This window comes from Scyliorhinus torazame, chromosome 15 (assembly GCF_047496885.1).
Source record: "Scyliorhinus torazame isolate Kashiwa2021f chromosome 15, sScyTor2.1, whole genome shotgun sequence".
Classification (NCBI taxonomy): domain Eukaryota; kingdom Metazoa; phylum Chordata; class Chondrichthyes; order Carcharhiniformes; family Scyliorhinidae; genus Scyliorhinus; species Scyliorhinus torazame.
The window spans coordinates 57,554,247-57,576,606 of NC_092721.1; the positions used below are offsets into that span (position 1 = coordinate 57,554,247).

The 22,360-nt window shown below is 46.6% G+C and overlaps 1 protein-coding gene across 1 annotated transcript in view; it reads right to left on the reverse strand.

The window, feature by feature from the left end:
* Positions 1-3,873: 3,873 nt before the first annotated feature.
* Positions 3,874-22,360, reverse strand: part of LOC140391604 (uncharacterized) — a 114,241-nt gene continuing 95,754 nt past the window's right edge. The window contains exons 6-8 of the mRNA XM_072476262.1: positions 18,671-18,749; positions 7,132-7,165; positions 3,874-6,457 (exon numbers count right to left, since the gene is read on the reverse strand). Coding sequence (XP_072332363.1) covers positions 6,200-6,457; positions 7,132-7,165; positions 18,671-18,749 — 371 coding nt within the window. The 3' untranslated portion in view covers positions 3,874-6,199. The remainder of the gene's footprint in view (positions 6,458-7,131; positions 7,166-18,670; positions 18,750-22,360) is intronic.

A 22,360-nucleotide genomic window follows, 5' to 3' on the forward strand; every position in this document is an offset into this window, starting at 1 on the left:
GGCACATTCGCACTGCCACTACGGCACTGCCGGGGTGGCTGAGTGGCACTGCAAAGCCGGCAGAAGCACTGCCAGGATGGCACTTTCACGGGTCATGCAGGTGGTATGAAGGGTGGTGGGGTGCAGGGTGGATATGAAGGGGCTTCTGGAAGGTTGGTGGGAATGAAAGGTAGGGGTCCTGGAAGGGGTAGGACCAAACGGGGGTGTGGTAAGGCCCGAAAAGAAGGGCCCTCAGCGACCCCATAGCAGGGTGTCATCACTTTGGCGGGTGTGGGGTAATGCCAATGTGTGTTGGGGGTGGCATTGCCCGTGGATGGAGGGTGTGTGGGGGACCATAAGACATAGGAGCAGAATTAGGCCACTCGATCCATCGAGTCTGCTCCGCCATTCAATCATGGCTGATATTTTTCTCATCCCCATTTTCCTGCCCTCTCCCCATAACACTTGGTTCCCTTATTAATCATGAACCTATCTATCTCTGTCTGAAAGATACTGTGATTTGGTCTCCACAGCCTTCTGCGGCAAAGAGTTCCACAGATTCACCATCCTCTGGCTGAAGAAATTCCTCCTCATCTCTGTTTTAAGGAGATCAGGGCAACCTTTCAAAATGGTGACTCGATCTCTGAGGAGCTGGTCTGGCCAGTGGGTTCAGCTCCCAGTGATGGAAATAATTCAATGGACTTGATTTACTGGAAAGGTTTCTAAGTGTGGTCATGAGCAGGAAATGCCACGAGCTTCCCAGTATCAAACGTTAATTGGTCTACTTAATGTGGCCCCATGGGTTTTACGCCGCAAGTTATGGTTGTGCCGACTGAGTCGCTGTGGGACCACATCCCCGCTGACAAGGGGGAGCTGCACTTACACTGAATCTGCAGATTAAACCCCACACAGCTTGCAGCCATGCCACGATTCAGGGTTACCGACCTGACCAGATTGTTGGATGTGGTTCCCATGAGGGGCTTGGAGGGTCAGCCACAGGGCACTCCCCTGTGTCACCAGGAAGACCAGCACCCAGTGCCGTAAGAAGATCAATGACCTCCATCGTGCCACATGGGTGGGTTCGTACCAGCCACTGACACCACCGGTGCCCGCCACCCTCCCCCCAAGACCATGCACCTGGCACCGCCCCCACTCAGCACCATACCATGTCCTGGCCCTTACCATGTCCAGCAGTTATTCCCAGACCCCTGCCGCACCCCCCCCCCCATCGCCCCCACATACATTCCATCCCCCAATACTCCCCCTCCCCCCGCACCCCCATGATGAATGAATCGTGCCCAGATGGGCAGTACAGTGTGGCGCTGGACATCAGAGTCCTCACCCCCTATGAGGAACGGGTCCTGGAGGCTGCGGGAGTGGCCAAGGTCAGATCAGTCACCGATGTAGAGGTTGCGGAACAGCTCAGAGGTGAGGTTACACCGGCCCAGATGACCAGTCACATGTGAGTTGTTCATGCCATGTATACCCATCCCTCCCACTGACCACATGTCCATTCTCCTGTAGAATCTGCATCCGAAGCTGCCAGCCCCTCCATGGTGAACCCCCCCATGCCTCCCATGAGAACACCTCGGAGGAGAGCTCCAAGGAGACCACCGTATTCTCAGCACCGCTGTCATCCCCATCCTTCACCAGCACAGAGACACACATCCCGGCTTGGGTCACTGTTTGTGTGGAGTCTGCACATTCTTTCCGTGTCTGTGTGGGCTTCCTCCGGGTGCTCCGGTTTCCTCCTCCAGTCCAAAGATGTGCAGGTTAGGTGGATTGGCTATGCTAAATTTCCCTTAGTGTCCAAAGAACGTTAGCTGGGGTAACGGGGATGTGGTGGAGGTGTGGGGATAGGGTGGAGGTATGGGCTAAGGTAGGGTGCTCTTTCCAAGGGCCGATGCAGACTCGATGGGCCTAATGGCCTCCTTCTGCACTGTTAATTCTATGATCTTGGTGGGTGACAGTAATGGTCAGGCTTCTGATGATCACCACACAGTTGCTGATGCACATCAGGTGGAGGCAGGAAGGCCCTGGTGAGACAGTAGGTCAATGGCCAATTGGAGGAATCCGAGAGGCAATGGGCGGAGGAGATAGCGTCGGCAATGTGTGGCACCGAGGCCAACGCTGCTAGGGTGCAGTGGAGAGCCTGTTGCGCAGCGGCAGCAGCATGAGTGGAGGTGTCCAAGGCGTGGCTCAGTCAGTGATGGCCATAAAAGCAAATTACTGCGGATGCTGGAATCTGAAACGAAAGAGAAAATGCTGGAAAATCTCAGCAGGTCTGGCAGCATCTGTAGGGAGAGAAAAGAGCTAATGTTTCAAGTCTGATGACTCTTGGTCAAAGCTCAGTGATGGCAATGGCAGAGTGCCTCGACAGCATGCCCCAGTTGCTGGGGGACGTGTCCCAGTCCCACATGGACCTTGATGAGGTGTTATGGAGCATGTCCCAGTCTCAGATGGGCATTGCTGAGGTTAGGTGGGGTTACTGGGTTGCAGGGATAGGGTGAAGGCGTGGGCTTATGTAGGGTGCTCTTTCCAAGGGCTGGTTCAGACCCAAAAGGCCAAATGGCGTCTTTCTGCACTGTAAATTCTATGATTCTATGAACTCCAGAGCATGTCGTGGTCACTGGGGGAGGTGTCCCAGACATGGGTGGGCATTGCCGGGGTGCTGCAGAGCATGTTCCAGTCACTGAGGAGCATCGCCAAAGGCGTCAACACCATGCTGCAGACATTGGGGAGCCGCCAGGGCTGGCAGAGCCAGATGACAGAGGGGCAGCCAGGGGTTGATCCAGCTGCCCCTCCGTCCTGAGGAGAAACCCAGGGCATTATGCCATATACCAGGAGGATGGAGCGCTGGGTTCCAACCCACAGCCACCCAACTACCAGGTCCCCCAAATTCCAGCCCTCTGAGAACGGCACGTCTCGGGGTCAGACCCCGGAACAGGTTGGCATGGCAGGCATATGCTGCCGGCAAGTTGCGCGGGGCCCTCTGGCCCTAGGAGATCCAGCCGCCAAGGGCACCAAAGGCCATGGGACGTGAGAGACAACAGATTGCCTCCACCACTGATGTGCATCCTGGGGACACACCTAGACGCAGTTGTAAAGCACGGAAGAGGTCGAGGATCACTGAGAGGTGAATGGGGGGAAGAGGGGTAAGGGTGGGGGAGGGTTGAGGGGGGAAGGACCACCTTCCCCCGAGCACAGGGGCTGGAACCCTAGAACCCCCGGCTCATTGCCTGGGATCGAAGATAGCTACTCACCTCCTCGCATTCCGCAGCAGCCATTCCGACACATTCACGATTTTAAAAGGTGTACTAATCGGCGCATGCGTGACAATGTGCTGGGGAGTTGGTTAGATCACGGGAGGCCGTTATATAAGGGATTGTTCCCATTGTATGGCCTTAAGTCGTGATTATTGGTTTCTGGCCACTCCAGGTTTGAGATTTTGCCAACGGGAGCGGGCCGGTTCGACCACAAGCCGATCAGCGCCCAGCGCAGTTCTCAATTATGGCCTCTCCCGCGTTCTAACGGCCTCATCACCCTCTCACTGAAGAGCAACATGGCCATTAAATCACACCCAAAGTGTGGGCTTGGCCGGGGAGAAACTCCCCAGGGCCCAAAATGTGACTAAGTGTGTTTAGATCGCGGTGGGGAACTTGCCATCGAAGCCGGACTGAAACTCTCAGCAAAGTCCGCCACAAATGACACTTAGAAACTGTTCCGTTAGATCGCGGCCGAAAGAGCAGAATCCATTGTAGCCAAAGAGCATGAACTTTGGTCACTTGATGATATGAAATGACACATGCACTTACAGCTTTTATATAACAGCTTAACTTCTGTTGTGTTGCCAAGGCAATCAAATGTTAAAAAAAGACTCCTTGTTGTATTTTTGTCTTTATTTTTCAAGGATGGCGTGAGGAGCTGTATTTGATAATGACATGCCACACGGTCAGATTATTGCTGATCATCCATCATCCAATATTTTACAGGTACCAATATCAAACATACAATGAGATTCCATTTCATTGTTAGAATATTATGAATTAATTCAGAAAAGAGTCAGAACAGATGCATTCAGTGTAACAAATTCATGTCAACTCGCAGTCGAGCAATCCGGTCAGTTTCATTCCCCTGTTTTATCCCCAGGGTCTGAGAAGTTTATTTCCCTCAAATGTCCATCCAATTTCCTTTCAAAATCATTGATTATTTCCATATCCACAACCCTCAAAGGCAACAAGTTCTTCCTCGCCTTTATCGCTTACCCAAACACTTAAATGTGTCTCTTTGTCCTTCTGTCATTAGCTTGTGGAAACAGTTTTTACTTGTTTACCTGACCCAAACCTCTTATAATCTGGAATTTCGAGTGATGAGGGGACATTAACCGAGATCAAAACAGAGGTAAAGTGACACAGCCTACTCACCACCCGATTTTCCCTTACTAATGATTATGCCCAAGCTCTGAACAATGTGATGGTTATTTAATTAGTTGTGATGAATGAAGTATATTATTACTCATAGAATCATAGGATTTACAGTGCAGAAGGAGGCTATTCGCCCATGGAGTCTGCACCGGCCCTTGGCAAGAGCACCCTATGTATTCCGATGCCTCCATCCTATCCTTGTAACTCTGTAACCCACCTAATATTTGGACACTAAGGGGCAATTTAGCATAGCCAATCCACCTAGCCTGCACATCTTTGGACTGTGGGAGGAAACCAGAGAACCGGGAGGAAACCCACGCAGAAAAGGAGAGAAAGTGCAAACTCCACACAGACAGTGACTCAAGGCCGGAATTGAACCCGGGACCCTGGAGCTGTGATGCAGCCGTGCTAACCACTGTGCCACCGTGCCGCCCTATTACTGTTGAAGTTTGTATGATTCATGTGGCAGTCCAGGCTATTTCCTGCATCCAGTTTAGGGCTGATAAACTCTTTGCTTTGAAATTGAAATTAAGCTTCAGCATATTGCGATAAGTCTATAGAATATGATTAATAACCAGGTTATTAGTCAAACAAAAGGTTGTGATCAAAAAGTCCGATCATATCTTGAGCAATGTGCCATGGTTTGCTGCTGAGAAACAAAGTGGTCAATCAAATGCTGGAATCCTGAGTGACAAACATTTGAGTTGTGAAGAAAAGCTGTACCACTGGGCTTTTTAGCCTGGAAAGTTGGCACTTAAGAACCAATCCTATAAATGCATTTGAAATAATGAAGGGAGTGGAAACAAAAGTGCAGAAAGCACTTTACAATAAATTTGAAGAGTAGAACAAGGGGACCCAGGTTCACACAAATAAAAGATAAAAGTGCGGCATAGTAGCACAGTGGTTAGTATTGATGCCTCACAGCGCCAGGGACCCGGATTCAATTCCGGTCTTGGGTAACTGTGTGGAGTTTGCACGTTCTCCCCTTGCCTGCGTGGGTTTCCTCTGGGTGGTCCTGTTCCTCACACTGTCCAAACATGTGTGGGTTAGATGGATTGACCATGCTAAATTGCCTCTTAGTGTCCAAAGATGTGCAGGTTAGGTTATGAGGATAGGCTGGGGTGGATGGTGGAGTGGACATGGGTAGCATATCCTTTTGGAGGGTCAGTGTAGATTTGATGGGCCAAATGGCCTCCTACTGCACTGTAGGGATTCTATGAAATTGAGGACTGATGTCTGAAAGATTTTCTTTAAGTCTGATCAACACTTGGACTGGGTTTTTCAATGGAGTTCTGGAGGCAAAATAATTTCAGAAACTGTTTTACAGTATCTCAGCGATGCACTTCAAAACAGACCTGCTGATTTTCTCCTCAAATATAAAAATAAATTTTGAATTATGAGCAATATCAGCTATCAAATATATAATAGTGGTTTAATTGTTGAAATATATCTTCACTTTCATTTGATACTAAAACCGATCTAAGCTATAAGGTTAGGCAAGCTAGAGGAAAGTCTCCCAGAGGGCAATTGCAGATTGACAGAGTAATCTGCAGATAAGTCCAACCTTACTGTCTGACTTTGGGAGACTCCATGAAGGAAAAAAACTAAACTAAATAAGCAGTCAAAAGAGTATTCTTCTGGTCCCTTCAGTGTTTCAAGTCACAGGCCACTTCTGGCTGACTAGGGCCATGTGAGAATTTGCTTCATTTTCCATACAAACTTGGGGCTGGCTTACAAACAATCAAACTAGCCTTTCAAGGCTGCAACAATGGAATGTACTTCATTGTTGGTGTTACTTAAACTACAGACGCCTGATTATTTGTATCAAGCTTGAGAGATTTAACATTCTGTTTGGAATCTTCAGGTGCATTGTTATCTTGTTTAGCAGCACAGAATACATCAACATCACCCAGAATCTCCTGGCTTGTATTTGTAGAGCCAGTATTTATTTGGGAATCCTTTGGTTTATTAACCCTGCTTGCATCATCTTGTGTTTTGATGCAGTGAAGGCCATCCTTGGCAGTCTGGTATCCACTGTTTTGAACAGAATATTGCTGAAAAATATAAATTATAAATTAATTTCAACACTTCTAATAGGTAATAAACCTAGGGCAGCTGAAATCATCAATTGCAAAAGTAATCAATACGTCATCCAGCCAGGAACATTTTTGGTAGGTTTTGTGTGTGTGTGTGTGTGTACCCCAACGCCCCATGGACAGTAAGTAATCTGCCTTGGTGGATTGCCCAGTCTTTATATAATTCACTTGGTTTTCATTCAGTCCATTTTAATCAGGCTGTTTCTATAAAGAAATCAAGCAATGCACAATTAAAACATCCAGGTCACACACATGCTCTGGCATTGTCCAGATCGCCACAAATATAACTTTTACATAGGCTTTTGTAAAACCACTCACTCAAAAGCCTTTTTAATATGCAATTTAGATCTAATGTTGTCATTGCCAAATGCAATTTTAACTCAGTCCTGATCACGAAAGCAGCTTTGGTTTTCCTACCAGAAGAAGACTGGGATGTGAAGAGGCCCTGAAATGTAAGTCTTTCAGTTTTCTTTGTGGGACCAGCAGGCATTCCTCTCGGTCTCATGGGGACATTTAGAGGCCTTTCCTCCTCCAGACTCCCCCATTTTCTCCTCATAAGATCCTCTCAGAGCCAATACGCCACTCCTGCACGTAGCTATTGATACTAAGAATAAAGAGTAATATGTTCTCACCTGGGGAATAACAACCAGTTGTTTTCTTCTATGCCTGAAATACAAGGTTACAAATGTAATACAATCAGTAATATTATTTCAAACTTGCCATAACTCAAGACTGACAAGGTGCAAAATTGGGATCATTAGCACCATTGTTTGGACATGGTTACTGTTGGGGGACTAAAGTAGGGACAAATGGACTGACACATTCTTATGCAATCTCACCAAGCACCATCCCGGTAAAAGAATAAGAAGTGATGCCTGTTATCCATGTCTAATGCAGCTGTTCATCCCCCTGCATTGGGAACTACAGGGCTTGCTTCTGACTGCTGCTGCACCTTGGTTTTCCCTGAGACCGCTGGTACCAATATTGATTGCCTCTTGAAGAAGCAAAGCTAAACATTACATAAGTTAAAACAAGGGTGAATATTTATCATAAGCACTGCTGCTCCCTCTCCCAATATGTCTGACTTCTCTCCTGATTCCAACAAAAACACATGAACCTCAACTTTAGGAGGCCTATAGCCTGCTCAATCATGGACTGGGTGGAAGCATGTGCATCATTGTAGCTCTCCTCAACAGCCCTCGTCAGATGGCAAACTAGCATCATCAACTGAAAGTATCTCTTGACCTGGAGGAGACAGCCTTGCAATCACTGACATCCTTCAAAAATCTGTGGCACTTGGGAATGGATCAGAACGTCGTCATTGAGTGCTCTCTGGGCACCGAGCACAATCATGCAGGATTTGCCTTCTATGATCACGTAACAGCTACATGTTCAACGAGTGGAATCCATTTCAATTGATTAATGTGACTGGCTGCTGCCAGGGTGGTCTCAAGGCCACATGTGTACAGTCAAGTCCACTCTACACTTGTGGGAAACCTGAGATTGCTGCAAATTCCAACACTCTTGCAACCTGGCTTTTAGGATCCAGGTGTAATTTGACATACTGTTGCACTCTCCCATGTGCACTTGTGTGTTGCTGACTGGGAGATGCCTCATGGATCTGTAGTGGTGGTGTGGAAGGATTCACTGGCAGTGACCTTCAATGCCACCAGCATAGGATTCCCTCCAAGACCTTGCAGCTGCAGTTCCTTATAGAGAAGCTGGCAGATGTGAGCAACCACATCTTGAAACACCCAAAGAAGCCTTCAGCATTACCTTTCACTCATTTGTAGCTACAGGTTGCAATACATCTGTGGTCGGGCCAATCGTCACCTTTGCAGTGGACTCTTGACCTTCTTGAAGCCTGCTGGCCCTTGCTCTTCCTGGCCCTGTGCCAACCTGAAATGGGCCCTCTTTCTCCACATCTGGTTGAAGATCAGTACAAAAACCACTGATCACTTGCCTACAGCCTGAATCATTAATATCTCAGTTGATCTGTGACTGCATTGAAGTAATACATTTAGAGAGAATATCCTTTACAGTTTTCCAACCATCTGAAATCCAGCAAGCCAGTTCCGGCCTTTGTCTAGGTGTGGCATTTCCACCCTATCCCTTCGCGGTGAAGGGCTTCCTGAAGAACTAGAGATCGGTATTCCTCCTCTTCATACATAACTGTGAATGGAGACATTGCTCTTTCATCAAGTTAATGAGAGTCATATATGAAGATCTTCCCTCTGATATTATTCCAGTTGTTTCCACTAGGCTTTAAACTGCATACTTTGTATATAATCTTTATTGTCACAAGTAGGCTTACATTAACACTGCAATGATGTTACTGTGAAAAGCACCTAGTTGCCACACTCCGACGCCTGAGGGAGGTACATTGAGGGAGAATTCAGAATATCCAATTCGCCTAACAGCACGTCTTTCGGGACTTGTGGGAGGAACCCACAGAGACGATTCCTTGGTGTCACAGAAAGACTAAATGCATGAACCCTTGTCAGGCATGGTCATCCGCCTGGGAGGGTGGAGGGTTGGGGTCACGGGTTGGCTGCTCCTTGGAGGCATCCAGCTCTCTCCTTCCCTTCATCTCTGCCTCTGACAGCAGCAGTTAGAAAATCACACAGAAATGCATGGCAGCTCCACATCTTACTAGGACCTCAATGTTATCAGGCTCATGATCAGGGAACAACTTGTTGTCATGTGGGCTTTACCAGAGAGAATCATCGAGTTATAGAATTCTTAGCACTGCTGCCTCACAGTGCCAGGAACGTGGGTTTGATTCCGACCTTGGGTGTGTCGTATTGGGTGTTCCGATGCACAAATGATCCAACACGGCTGTAGATGGTACAACTCTGTTTTATTGTCTTAAACAATAACAACTACTAACTGCTGGCTGAGGTTCGTGCTTCACCAGCTAACCTGTGGACCCAGCCCTATCACTTTCTTGGTGAGGCACTCAGCACATGGTCCATGTCTGAGTGGCACGCTGTGAGCTCTGTGCTATCTCCTGGTAGAATGAGCGGGAACTGTGGTGCTCCCTGTTTTATAGTGCGTGTGCTCTCACTGGTGATTGGCTGCGATGTTGTGTGTGTGTTGGTTGGTCCAACTACCTGTCCATCAGTGTGTGTGTGATTGCACCATGATATGCCGATGTGGATATCATGACAGGGTGGCTGTCTGTGTGGAGTTTGCACGTTCTCCCCGTGTCTGTGTGGGTTTCTTCTGGGAACTCCAGTTTCCTCGCACAGTCCAAAGATGTGCAGGTTAGGTGGATTGGTCATGATAACTTGCCCCTTGGTGTTCAAAGATTGGAAAGGATTGCGTTTTTGTGGCGGGGCTGGTGCAGACTTGATGGGCTGAATGGCCTCCTTCTGCACTGTAGGAATTCCATATTTCTATGATTCTAATTGCACAGATATGTCCTGTCCATAAAAAACAGGACAAATCCAAGTCCGTGGAATTATTGAACCATCAGTTTACTCTCAGCTATCAGCAAGGTGCTGTCAAATAGCAATTACCCGCCCAACATAGCTCAATTTGGTATCTGCCAACATTATTCAGCTCCTAACCTCATTACAGACTTAGTCCAAATGTGACTAAAGAGCTGGATTCCAGAGGTGACGTGAGAGTGGCTGCCTTGACATAAAATTCAACATTTCAATAAGTGTAGCATCAAGAAGCCCAACCAAAATTGAAGTCAGTGGAGATCAGAGGGAAAACTCTCCAATGGGTGAAATCACCTAGCATAAAGGAAGATGTTTGTGGCGGTTGTTGATCCATCATATTAGCTCCAGGATATTGCTGAAGGAGTTCCTCAGGGTCATGTCCTAGGCCCAACCATCTTCAGATGATACATCTTTGATCTTCCTTCCATCATAAGGTCAGAAGTGGGTATGTTTGCTGATGATTGCTCAATGTTCAGCACCATTTGTGACTCCTCAGATAATGAAGCCCATTAGATTCAGATTCAACATTTAGATTTGGGCTGATAAGTGACAAGTCACATTTGTGCCAAATGACCATCTCCAACAAGGGAGATTCTCACCATCTCCCCTTGGCATTCAACGGAACTGTTATCACTAAATTAACCTCCTCACTCCCCAAATCATGTCCATCATCTACAAGGAACAAATCAGGTTTATTTTATTCATTCATGGGATGTAGGTGTTTCTGGCTGGGCCATTCACTGCCTATCACTGATTGCTCTTTCTTGAACTGAGTAGCTTGCTAGGCCATTTCAGAGTCAACCACATTACTATGGGTCTGGAGTCACATGCAGGCCAGAATAGGTTAAGATGTGCAGCATGGTAGCACAGTGGTTAGCACAGTTGCTTCACAGCTCCAGGGTCCCAGGTTCAATTCCCAGCTTGGGTCACTGTCTGTGCGGTGTTCTCTCTGTGTCTGCGTGGGTTTCCTCCAGGTGCTCCGGTTTCCTCCCGCAGTCCAAAGATATGCGTGTTAGGTGGATTGGCCGTACTAAATTGCCCTCAGCTTCCAAAAAGGTTAAAGTGGGGTTACTGGTTATGGGGATAGGATGGAGGTGTGGGATTGGGTAGGGTGCTTTTCCCAAGAGCCGGAGCAGACTCGATGGGCCGTATGACCTCCTTCTGCACTGTAAATTCTATGAGGGCAGATTTCCTTCCCTAAAGAACATCAGTGAACCAGATAGGTTTTTGTGACAATTGACAATGGTTTCATGGTCATCGTTAAACTGTTAATTCCTGATTTTCATTGAATTTAAATTTCACCAGAACCAGAGTCCACAGGGTCCACAGAATCCCTGGATCTCTGGATTACTAGCCTAGTGACAATACCACTATGGCATCACCTCCCCATGATTATGAAGGAATTCTCTCCAATTACCTGAATGAGTGTAGCTCCAAAAACACTCACAAACTTGAAACATGCAAGATAAAGCAGCCTGCTCGACTGAAATCCATATACACCACATCAACTGCTCTACCCTCGTCTACCTGTTCAGTCACCTTCTCAAAAAACTCAATAAGGTATGTGAGGAATGTCCTACCCTTCACAAAGCCATGCTGACTATCCCTAATCATATTATTCCTATCTAGATGATTATAAATCTTGTCTCTTATAATCCCCTCCAAGACTTTACCCACAACAGACGTGAGGCTCACCGGTCTATAGTTGCCGGGGTTGTCTCTACTCCCCTTCTTGAACAACAGGACCACATTTGCTATCCTCCAGTCCTCTGGCACTATTCCTGTAGCCAATGATGACATAAAAATCAAAGCCATAGGCCCAGCAATCTCTTCCCTGGCTTCCCAGAGAATCCTAGGATAAATCCCATCAGGCCCCGGGGACTTATCTATTTTCAGCCTGTCCACGAATTGCCAACACCTCTTCCCTACGTACCTCAATGCCATCTATTCTAATAGCCTGGGTCTCAGCATTCTCCTCCACAACATTATCTTTTTCCTGAGTGAATACTGACGAAAAATATTCATTTAGTATCTCGCCTATCTCTTCAGACTCCACACACAACTTCCCATCCCTGTCGTTGACTGGTCCTACTCTTTCCCAAGTCATTCGCTTATTCCTGACATACCTATAGAAAGCTTTTGGATTTTCCTTGATCCTACCTGCCAAATACTTTTCATGTCCCCTCCTTGCTCGTCTTAGCTCTCTCTTTAGATCCTTCCTCGCTACCTTGTAACTATCAAGCGCCCCCAACTGAAACTTCACTCCTCATCTTTACATAGGCCTCCTTCTTCCTCTTAACAAGAGATTCCACTTCTTTGGTAAACCACGGTTCCCTCGCTCGACGCCTTCCTCCCTGCCTGACCGGTACGTACTTATCAAGAACACGCAGTAGCTGTTCCATAAACCAGCTCCACATATCCAGTGTGCCCAACACTTGCAGCCTACTTCTCCAACCTATCCCCCCCAAGTCATGTCTAATGGCATCATAATTGCCCTTCCCCCAGCTATAACTCTTGCCCTGCGGGGTATACTTATCCCTTTCCATCACTAACGTAAACATCACCGAATTGTGGTCACTGTCCCCAAAGTGCTCACCTACCTCCAAATCTAACACCTGGCCTGGTTCATTACCCAAAACCAAATCCAATGTGGCCTCTCCTCTTGTTGGCCTGTCAACATATTGAGTCAGGAAACCCTCCTGCACACAATGTACAAAAAACGACCCATCTAATGTACTCGAACTATATATTTTCCAGTCAATGTTTGGAAAGTTAAAGTCTCCCATAATAACTACCCTGTTACTTTCACTCTTATCCAGAATCATCTTCACCATCCTTTCCTCTACATCCCTAGAACTATTTGGAGGCCCATAGAAAACTCCCAACAGGGTGACCTCTCCTTTCCTGTTTCTAACCTCAGCCCATACTACCTCGGAAGAAGAGTCCCCATCTAGCATCCTCTCCGCCACCGTAATACTGTTTTTGACTAGCAGCGCCACACCTCCCCCTCTTTTGCCTCCTTCTCTGAGCTTACTAAAACACCTAAACCCCGGAACCTGCAACAACCATTCCTGTCCCTGCTCTATCCATGTCTCCGAAATGGCCACAACATCGAAGCCCCAGGTACCAACCCATGCTGCCAGTTCCCCTGCCTTATTTCGTATACTCCTGGCATTGAAGTAGTCACACTTCAAACCACCTACCTGAACACTGGCCCCCTCCTGCGAAGTCAATTCTGTGCTCCTGATCTCTATACTCTCAATCTCTCGTACTCTAAAACTACAATCCAGGTTCCCATGCCCCTGCTGTATTAGTTTAAACCCCCCCAAAGAGCACTAACAAATCTCCCCCCCAGGATATTTATGCCCCTCAGGTTCAGATGTAGACCATCCTGTCTGTAGAGGTCCCACCTTCCCCAGAAAGAGCCCCAGTTATCCAGAAATCTGAATCCCTCCCGCCTGCACCATCCCTGTAGCCACGTGTTTAATTTCTCTCTCTCCCTATTCCTCATCTCATTATCACGTGGCACGGGCAACAACCCAGAGATAACAACTCTGTTTGTTCTCGTTCTGAGCTTCCATCCTAGCTCCCTGAAAGCCTGCCTGACATCCTTGTCCCCTTTCCTACCTATGTCGTTAGTGCCAATGTGGACCACGACTTGGGGCTGCTCCCCCTCCCCCTTAAGGACCCGGAAAACACGATCCGAGACATCACGTACCCTTGCACCTGGGAGGCAACATACCAAACGTGAGTCTCTCTCGCTCCCACAAAATCTCCTATCTGTGCCCCTGACTATCGAGTCCCCAATTACTAATGCTCTGCTCCTCTCCCCCCTTCCCTTCTGAGCAACAGGGACAGACTCCATGCCAGTGGCCCGTACCCCATGGCTTACCTCTGGTAAGTCGTTTCCCCCACAAGTATCAAAAGCGGTATACTTGTTACTCAGGGGAACGACCGCAGGGGATCCCTGCACTGACTGCTTCTTCCCAGTCCCTCTTACAGTTACCCATCTATCTCCAATCTTTGGTGTAACTAATTCCCTGAAGCTGCTATCTATGACCCCCTCTGCCTCCCGAATGATCCGAAGTTCATCCAACTCCAGCTCCAGTTCCCTAACTCGGTCTTGGAGGAGCTGGAGATGGCTGCACTTCCTGCAGGTAAAATCAGCAGGGACACTTACGGCATCCCTCACCTCAAACATCCTGCAGGAGGAACATTGCACTACCTTCCCTGCCATCCCTCTAACCTCCAACCAAGAACTGGTTAATAAATAAATAAAAATTTAAAAAATATAATAATAATATGGCACTTACCTCACACCAATGGGTCTTAATATTAGGTTAGAGGAGGAGGGTGGGTGGGAGACACTACACGTGTAGTGTCTCGGGTTTCCTCTCCACCAGAATTTATTGGTTGGGGGGGGGCGGCCTTCTCAGAAGTCCGCGGTCGAACTTCCGGTTCCCGCCTTATATTAAAAAAAAAACAGAAAAGAAGAACAGAAACGGGACCAGGTAAGTGTTTTTAAAGTAAAAACTTACCTCCCAGAAGTCCCTTGCGCTCCGCTCCCGCAGAAATCCAAAGTGCTGCTCCTGCAAAGGTAAGGGTTTTTAAAGTAAAAACTTACCTCCCAGAAGTCCCTTGCGCACCGCTCCCGCCGAAATCCAAAGTGCTGCCCCTGCAAAGGTAAGGGTTTTTAAAGTAAAAATTTACCTCCCAGAAGTCCCTTGCGCACCGCTCCCGCCGAAATCCAAAGTGCTGCTCCTGCAAAGGTAAGGGTTTTTAAAGTAAAAACTTACCTCCCAGACGTCCCTTGCGCACCGCTCCCGCCGAAATCCAAAGTCATTGGCACCCTGCACACTGGCAAAGCATGCAGTCTTTGCAAACCCTTGTGCTTGCTCACTTGCTTGTCTTTATAACAGGGAAGCTGTGTCTCTGTTACGTGAGCCTTTGTGATATCCCTCAGCAGACTGGAAGGAGCCAAAACCATAAATGTTAAGACTCTGGTTACTCAATAACCACAGGCAATGTAGTCCTTGCTTTATTTTGGTTGCAGCTGTGCATGGAATAGTTGCTAGGTTTTATTCACAACCTCTTTTGTAAAACAAAGATACATCAAGTATTGTCCTTGCCAGAGTTGAGGTAAATGAATTTTTCTCTAACCTTCAACGGATATGACCAACTACTGAAAGCCCTTCTTAATGTCCACCTCCCACTTTGAGCAGCTTTTCTGCTCTGCAAACCTCTCCTCATTCTCCGAATGATGATTGATTCCCAGAGGAAGCCATGTCTCTTGCGTGCTCATCTTGTTGGCTGGGATGGGGTGTGTGTGTGGAGTGGACTGTATATATGTAGCTGCAACTTGTCAACCTCCTGGGTGTCAAACGCAAATCTGGCGCATCTGGGGCTGTTTCTCATTGGAACCGATTGTGTTCCACGTGGCGTCGGTGCTAGGTCCTTATCAGTCGCTGAATCGGTCCAGGTGCGGCACCAGTTTTGCTGTCATGGATCCAAAAATCCTGCCCCGGCATCGACACTAAGGGCACAATTCTCCAGCCGCGCTGTGCTCTCGCATGAGACTCTCTTGGGATTATCCGAAGTCCTGCGAGAGATCGGAGTCGGAGCCCCGCTCCAAATGGGCGGTACCAAATGACGCTCACGGAAGTAGGTTGTAATCCTACTTATGATCTACCTGCCCAGGATACACTGGCCTCCTGCAGTTCTCCCCGGGGAGGCTGCAGCTGGGCGCCGATCAATGCTGGTCCACACAAATGTGGACCAGGTGGAACAGCACCTGGACCACCGGAGACCCCAGGGTGGTCAGAGTAAGTGTAGGGTGGCTCCCTGGCCCTCATCCTGGCAGTGCCAAGGTGCCCGATGGCATTGCCAAGCCAGCAGGTGTCTTGCCAGGGTGGCAGTGCAAGGATGCCCGAGTGTCAGGGTGGCACTGCCAAGGGGCATGGGGAGCCATGCATGAAACGAGGGTGGCGGGGGGTTTGAAGGGTGGGGGATTGCAGAGCAGGTAAATATGGGCCTCCGGGAGGTTAGGTGAGTGATGGGTGGGGAGGGGGTACTGTAAGGGAGCTTGGGGGGCCTGAAGAGGGGGGTCCCCAGGGACCCCATAGACGGGTGTTCTCACTTGGGGGGTGTGGGGTAGTGTACATGTATGTGGGGTGTGACATTGCCCATGGGTGGGGGTGTGTGGGGGACCCACAAGCACTTGCAGATCTGGGCACCCTTTCAAAATTCTCAGTGTGGGCTAAACCGGTGAGAAATTCCCCAGGGCCCAAAAAAGTGGCTAACTGTCATTGAATAGCGGTGGGAAACTCTCTGGCATAGCCGGCGGGAAACTCGCTGAAAGACCCGTCACAAATTAACTATGAAACTTTTTGGCAGAGTCCTGCCCTGAGTCTTAGGAACAGAGGATCCAGCCGCATGGCCCCCACTTTCTAATGCAACAACCTAAAAGAAAATCAAACCTGGTATTATACGGTTGGAAATTGAAATATGTAACGAGGTACACAGGCTCTTTCCTCAATCTGTACTCCTCTCTCTAATACTTATAAAATTTATCTCCATTTAAATAATGACTGCACCTAAAAATAGTCAATGTTGGTGTACAGCACCTTGGGACATTTCTCAGAGATGTTCAAATGTGCGAGAGTGGAAATTCCTTCCTTCCTGCTCCTATCCTTCTTTCATTTGTTTCTTCTCCTTTTCCTTTCTTTTTCACCTTTACTTTCCTCTCCACCTTGTCCCATCTGCAAGATAGGCCTCTTCTCTCAACAAATTGAAGTGCATCGATTATTTTTTATCACAACAGGAAATAATTCCCAAGCTGGCCAGTTTGATTTAACCGGAACCTTTCTGCTCTGTAGTGAAACAATGAAGGAAAGAGATGGTTGAAGACCAGCGATACACAGACAGCTTTTTTTTGAACTTGTGCTTCGCAAGCCATGAATGCATATCCGGAATTGAGGCAGCTGGACATCCGCCCTTGAGCTTCTACGATATGCTTCGGACTCACGAAGCTCAGTTTCCGGACTTGAATTCTTATATTTGAAAAATGTGCACTATTACCAAACTCAGCAGTAGCTTGTTCTGTAATTGGTCTGCCAGGAACAAAGGATGTGCAATATAGGCAATTGAAATAATGATGTGATTCCAATTAGTTTGCTAAACTATATACAAATAGAAGTTAACTCAAATGACTTAATTAGTGCACTTCAACAATGGTTAATCTGATACATGTGAGTAACTGGAGCGAGTGAGCATGAGTATCAGAAAGGTTACAAAAAAAGTGTTGCTTTATATGTTTTTATAAATCGCTATTAAGTTTTTAGTTTGTCTAATAAATAGAAGCATGACAGGGAGCCTGAGTCCTATACAATCCTTTGATATGTGGACATTCAGGGTGCTTCTCATGCCCTGGACAATTACGTGTGTAGAAAGTGTTGTCAGGAGGGAGTTCGAGTTGCAGGTCTTGGAGCTTGAGAGACAGCTGCAACTGCAAGGTTAGAAGTTGCATAGATTGCATGCTTTTGGATGAGGTCACCCTGCAGCAGAAAGGTGTGCAGGCAGAGAGGGAATGGGTGACCATCAGGCAGTCAAGGAGGAGCAGGCAGGTAGTGAAGGAGTCCTCTGGGCAAGTCTTTCTTTCCAATCAGTATTCAGCTCTGAATCCTGGTGACAGCAAATATTCCACACAAGGCAGCCCACATTCTGTCAATTCATTTTAGTGAATAATCTTGAGCTACTTTATTGTGTGGGTTCTTGATTTCCTAATGTTCTCTCTGCAGATGAGAAACTGACCAATCAGAAAATTGACTGAAATGTCAGCTCTTTGAACTTCTGGTCGAATCTGTGTGTATTGAATGTCAACAATTTGCTTTTCCACATGTGCAACAGACAGATGTTAAAACAGTTACCACTAACAGCCGCACTTCAATGCAGATGTGACATACTGAGCTCAATGCTTGTGTAACAGCCCGACACACCTACTGTTAATGAGTATACACAGTCTGAGGTCATCTGTTCCTGTTTTTATTATTCTCTTTGATCTTAGATGGCCTGTTTTGGAATTTGGAACAGGTTACTGGTTATAGATCAAAGCATACAAAAGCTGTCAGCATTTTCAGTAGCTTTAAGGGCTAATTGCAGACTCCTGCGCTGCCAACAAGGGATGATTCTCATAGGAAGAGCCTGGCGGGATTCCACAGCTTCACAGCCTGTGATTTTCAGCTCATTAAATTCAAGGAATGTAAAGTCAGGGGCTGCATGCCTCAATTTCTAGCCTTATGACCTCCCGAGTGCTGCTTCCTGTTGGCAGCTCAAGAACTCGATTCAATCCTCCAGTTCATCATTTAGCCTTGATGCCCTCACTGTAGCCATAGGGCTGAGATATACTCACCCTCAGTGATTTAAGGACCGATTTTAAACACAGCTCTGTGAATTTTCCCATCTCCCAATGGGAGATGATCTCTAAAAACTCAGGGAATTTCCCAATATGTCATGTCACTGGACCAGGCTTACTTCAGGAGCGTATTCAGCAAATAACCCCCCAGCAGAGGGAGATGGTATTTTGTGGGCATTGCACAGGCTGTGGGTCAGCCCAATAGCCTCAATTCTAATGAACTTTTTGAAGGGATATTTGAAGTTAATAGAATAAATGTGTGACAATTTAGACTGCTGCCAGTTCCATAAATCTGAATTTAAACCTACTTACCATCTCAAAACATAGCAAAAACAGGTACTTGCTGCGAAGATCACACATACTGCTATTAGCGCAGCTCTTGTAGGAAACCCTGTAATAATAAATCACAATCACTAAATCCTTCATCCACAGCACTTCATTTATTTGCCTTAATTGATTTCAAGTTTTTTTTAGTAACACAGGCATTAAAATCCTCTTTTCTATCATTTACCACTGTAGCAGCCTCCCCGAACAGGCGCCGGAATGTGGTGGCTAGGGGTTTTTCACAGTAACTTCATTTGAAGCCTACTTGTGACATAAACAATTTAATTCTTTCATTCAAAGGGTCATTACTTTCGCCCATTCAATCAATAAAGGCTAAGAGCCACAGATTTCTGCAATGTGATTTTGTCCCCTCCTGATACACATGAGTAAACTTTACCCACACAAGTAAATTCTTTAAAGACATCTGGCACCTTCTTATCAATCACCTCTTGATCAGGCTGTACAATCTTTTGCACCTCCTTCGCTTCACTTGGGCTTTCCTTTACCACTTTAACAAACCCCACTGTCTGATCCTGTTTTACCACATCAGCCTTCCTAGTGCTTTTCTTCATCCACCAACACTGTGACTTTACATGGCCTAGTTTATTACAGTGAAAACATTTGAAACTTTTCATTTCCGTACCGCCTTCCTGGATTTCTTTTTTAATCTGAGGTGTACTCTCCTTATTGTCTCCTATCAGATCACCTTTGCCTCTACCACTTGAGTATTTCTCATGTCTCCAGTTTCTATCCCTCACAGGCTGAAACTGATGTCAGAAACCAAGCTTTGATTTATGAACTAATTCATAATCATCTGCCATTTCTGCCGCTAACCTCACAGTTTTAACCCTCTGCTCTTCCACATGAATTCTCACTACATCAGGAATTAAATTTTTAAACTCCTCCAAAAGTATAATTTCTTTGAGAGCTTCATGCGTTTGGTCTATTTTCAAAGCCCTTATCAACCTATCAAAATTACTCTGTTTGATCCTTTCAAACGCTATGTATATTTGACCAAATTCTTTCCTTAAATTTCTAAACCTTTGTCTGTAAGCTTCAGGCACTAGTTCATATGCACCTAAGATGGATTTTTTCACCTCCTCATACGTCCCAGATACCTCCTCCGGTAGTGATGCAAACACTTCACTAGCCCTACCTACCAGCTTTGTTTGAATCAGTGATACCCACATGTCCTGTGGCCATTTCATTTGTTTAGCCACCTTCTCAGATGAAATGAAAAAGGCTTCTACCTCCTTCTCGTCAAACCTTTGCAATGCTTGGACAGATTTAAATAGATCCCCACCAAGCCTTCGACTTTGACGCTCTTCTCACTATCCTCATCTCTCTCCTCAAACTGTACATTTCCCTTTAAATCCACCAATTTTAACTGACTGTCATGTTTCATGGCCATTTTCTGAAGTTCAAACTCTGTCTCTCTTTCTTTTTCCTCTCTCTCTCTTTCTTTTTCCTCTCTATCTCTTTCGTATTCAACTGCTTTAATTCTTTCTCATGTTCAAGTTGCATGATCTGTAACTGAAGTTTTGCCATTTCCAATGAGTCAGACTGTATCTCAGGCAATTTTAAATGCTTAGCCTCCGCTATAATTACCTCATCTTTTCGCACTTTGTCAGGTAATGTCAACTGCAATGTTTTTGCCAAATCTAACAGTTTGCTTTTAGCCTCTGTCCGTAAGGTACTGCTTGTGACCTTCTCCACCCCCAAAAATGTCAGAGCCTCTGAAAGAGCCATTGTCCACAACACACTCCCTACTTAAACTGGAATACCACACCTGAAAAGCAACCACAATATGCTCACCCCTCACTGTCTTTAAGTTCACTAAGCCAATCCAATAGATAGACTTTTATCCCGGACGAGCCCCCAATTTGTTATGGGCCAGGGTTTAGAGAACCCCAAGGTTTATCATGGAGTTCACCTGACCCACAACTTTTAATAGATTCTGGTATGGGGAGCACACGGCCTACTCTACAGGTGTGATGCAGCAGACATCTAACAGTATTTTTTAAGCAAAACAATGTTTATTCTATGAACTCAAGTTAACCTTTTTAAAACATACAGTCAACATCTTAGCAACCATCAATTCAAATACAACCCCCAAAGAATATAACAGTAAGTAATCCTTACTTTCTTTTCAACATCCATAAGATTTTTTAAGAAAACCTTTTCACAGAAGCACATCAGGTTTAAATTCACTACTGAGAACAGTTGTCTTTACATGGTAGAGAGACCAACATTACACCTTCTGTGGCTGACTGCAGCTCCAACACTGAAACAAAACCAAAAAAACACAGACACACCCAAACTTTTCTCAATGTGAAACTAAAAACTGACAGACAGCACAGCTCCACCCACACTCTGACATCACTGCAGTAATAAACACCCATTTCTTAAAGGTACACCCACTACAGTTACTCTATAAAAAAACACCATTTCTTAAAGGTACTCTCACATGACAATGGCCTCCTTAGGCCAGATATCCTGGCCCAGATTGATGGTGATGTAGTCCGATGCCCAGGCGCATAGGGCATCCATCACAGTGTGGATGCACCTGTGCAAGATTCCACACAGGTGCCCGCTGAAGCCCTGGAATAAGCCAGAGGCATAAAAGTTCAGGGCCTTGATGGTCACCGGAAGGGAATGTCCTCCTCCATACCTCTGTGGTGCCAGGTACACCACAGGTGTATGGTGGGGATGGTCAATGCATGCTGCTAGTCGCCTCCATGCTAAGAAGCTTGTGTATGGTCTGGTCCTCCAGCTGCAGGTGACTGAGAGAGGTGTTCATTTGCTAAAAGCTCAGCTGCAGTGTGATGTGGGGCCTTGGTGTGACACACAAACGGTGACAGAGAACTGGTCAGCTTTCCTAGTGGGGGCAGAATTAATGGGAGCTAGGGTGCAGTGGACAGCAGGGTTTGCAGTCAGCTCATCATCCTGAGGGGTGGGCTAGCTGATCATGTCACTGGTGAGGCCTCTACCCGGAGAGGGGTATTGGGCTAGGGAGGATGCCAAAGGCCATGGTGCAGGTGTCCTTTGGTTAGGATGACCTCTGCTAATCTCCTGCTTCCTCTGCATTAGGGCTGCGCTTCTGAGGTTGCATTGAGGAGTGTCAACACCTGGTGGGCCAGCAACTGAGCATGACCATGCCCATCCCTTTGATGATACTGCTGGGCTATGAGGATTTCCGGAAGGGCGGGCTGGGTGGGTTCCCACATGACCAGAAACTCTCTGAGCATTTACAGCATACAGTGAGCATTCAGCGGTTGGAACAGCCAGGGGCCTGTAAGTTGCACCAAAGGGGTGCATTTAAATCACTGCAACATTGCTGATCTGTGACACCCAGATCTCGAGGGGAACACCCATGCATGAAAAAAGGCCTTGAACAGTGGAATTTTTAATCTGGGCAATGAGGTATGGATGCATGCTTGGCTGAGGGCCCAGACTTCCATTAGTTCATTGAAAAACACAAGGGGAAATTAGACTGACAGTTTATCTGAGATTTATTTTCTCAATGGCTCAGTATTTATTTATACCAGATAAAGAGATGTCAAGTGCTTATCGTTTCTGCTGTTGATACTTAAAATGTCTGGCTGATTGACAAATTTATAGGTTTGTAGTTACAGAAGTTTTTTAAAAATACAGTTTGAATGGCTGTTCTTCAATGCT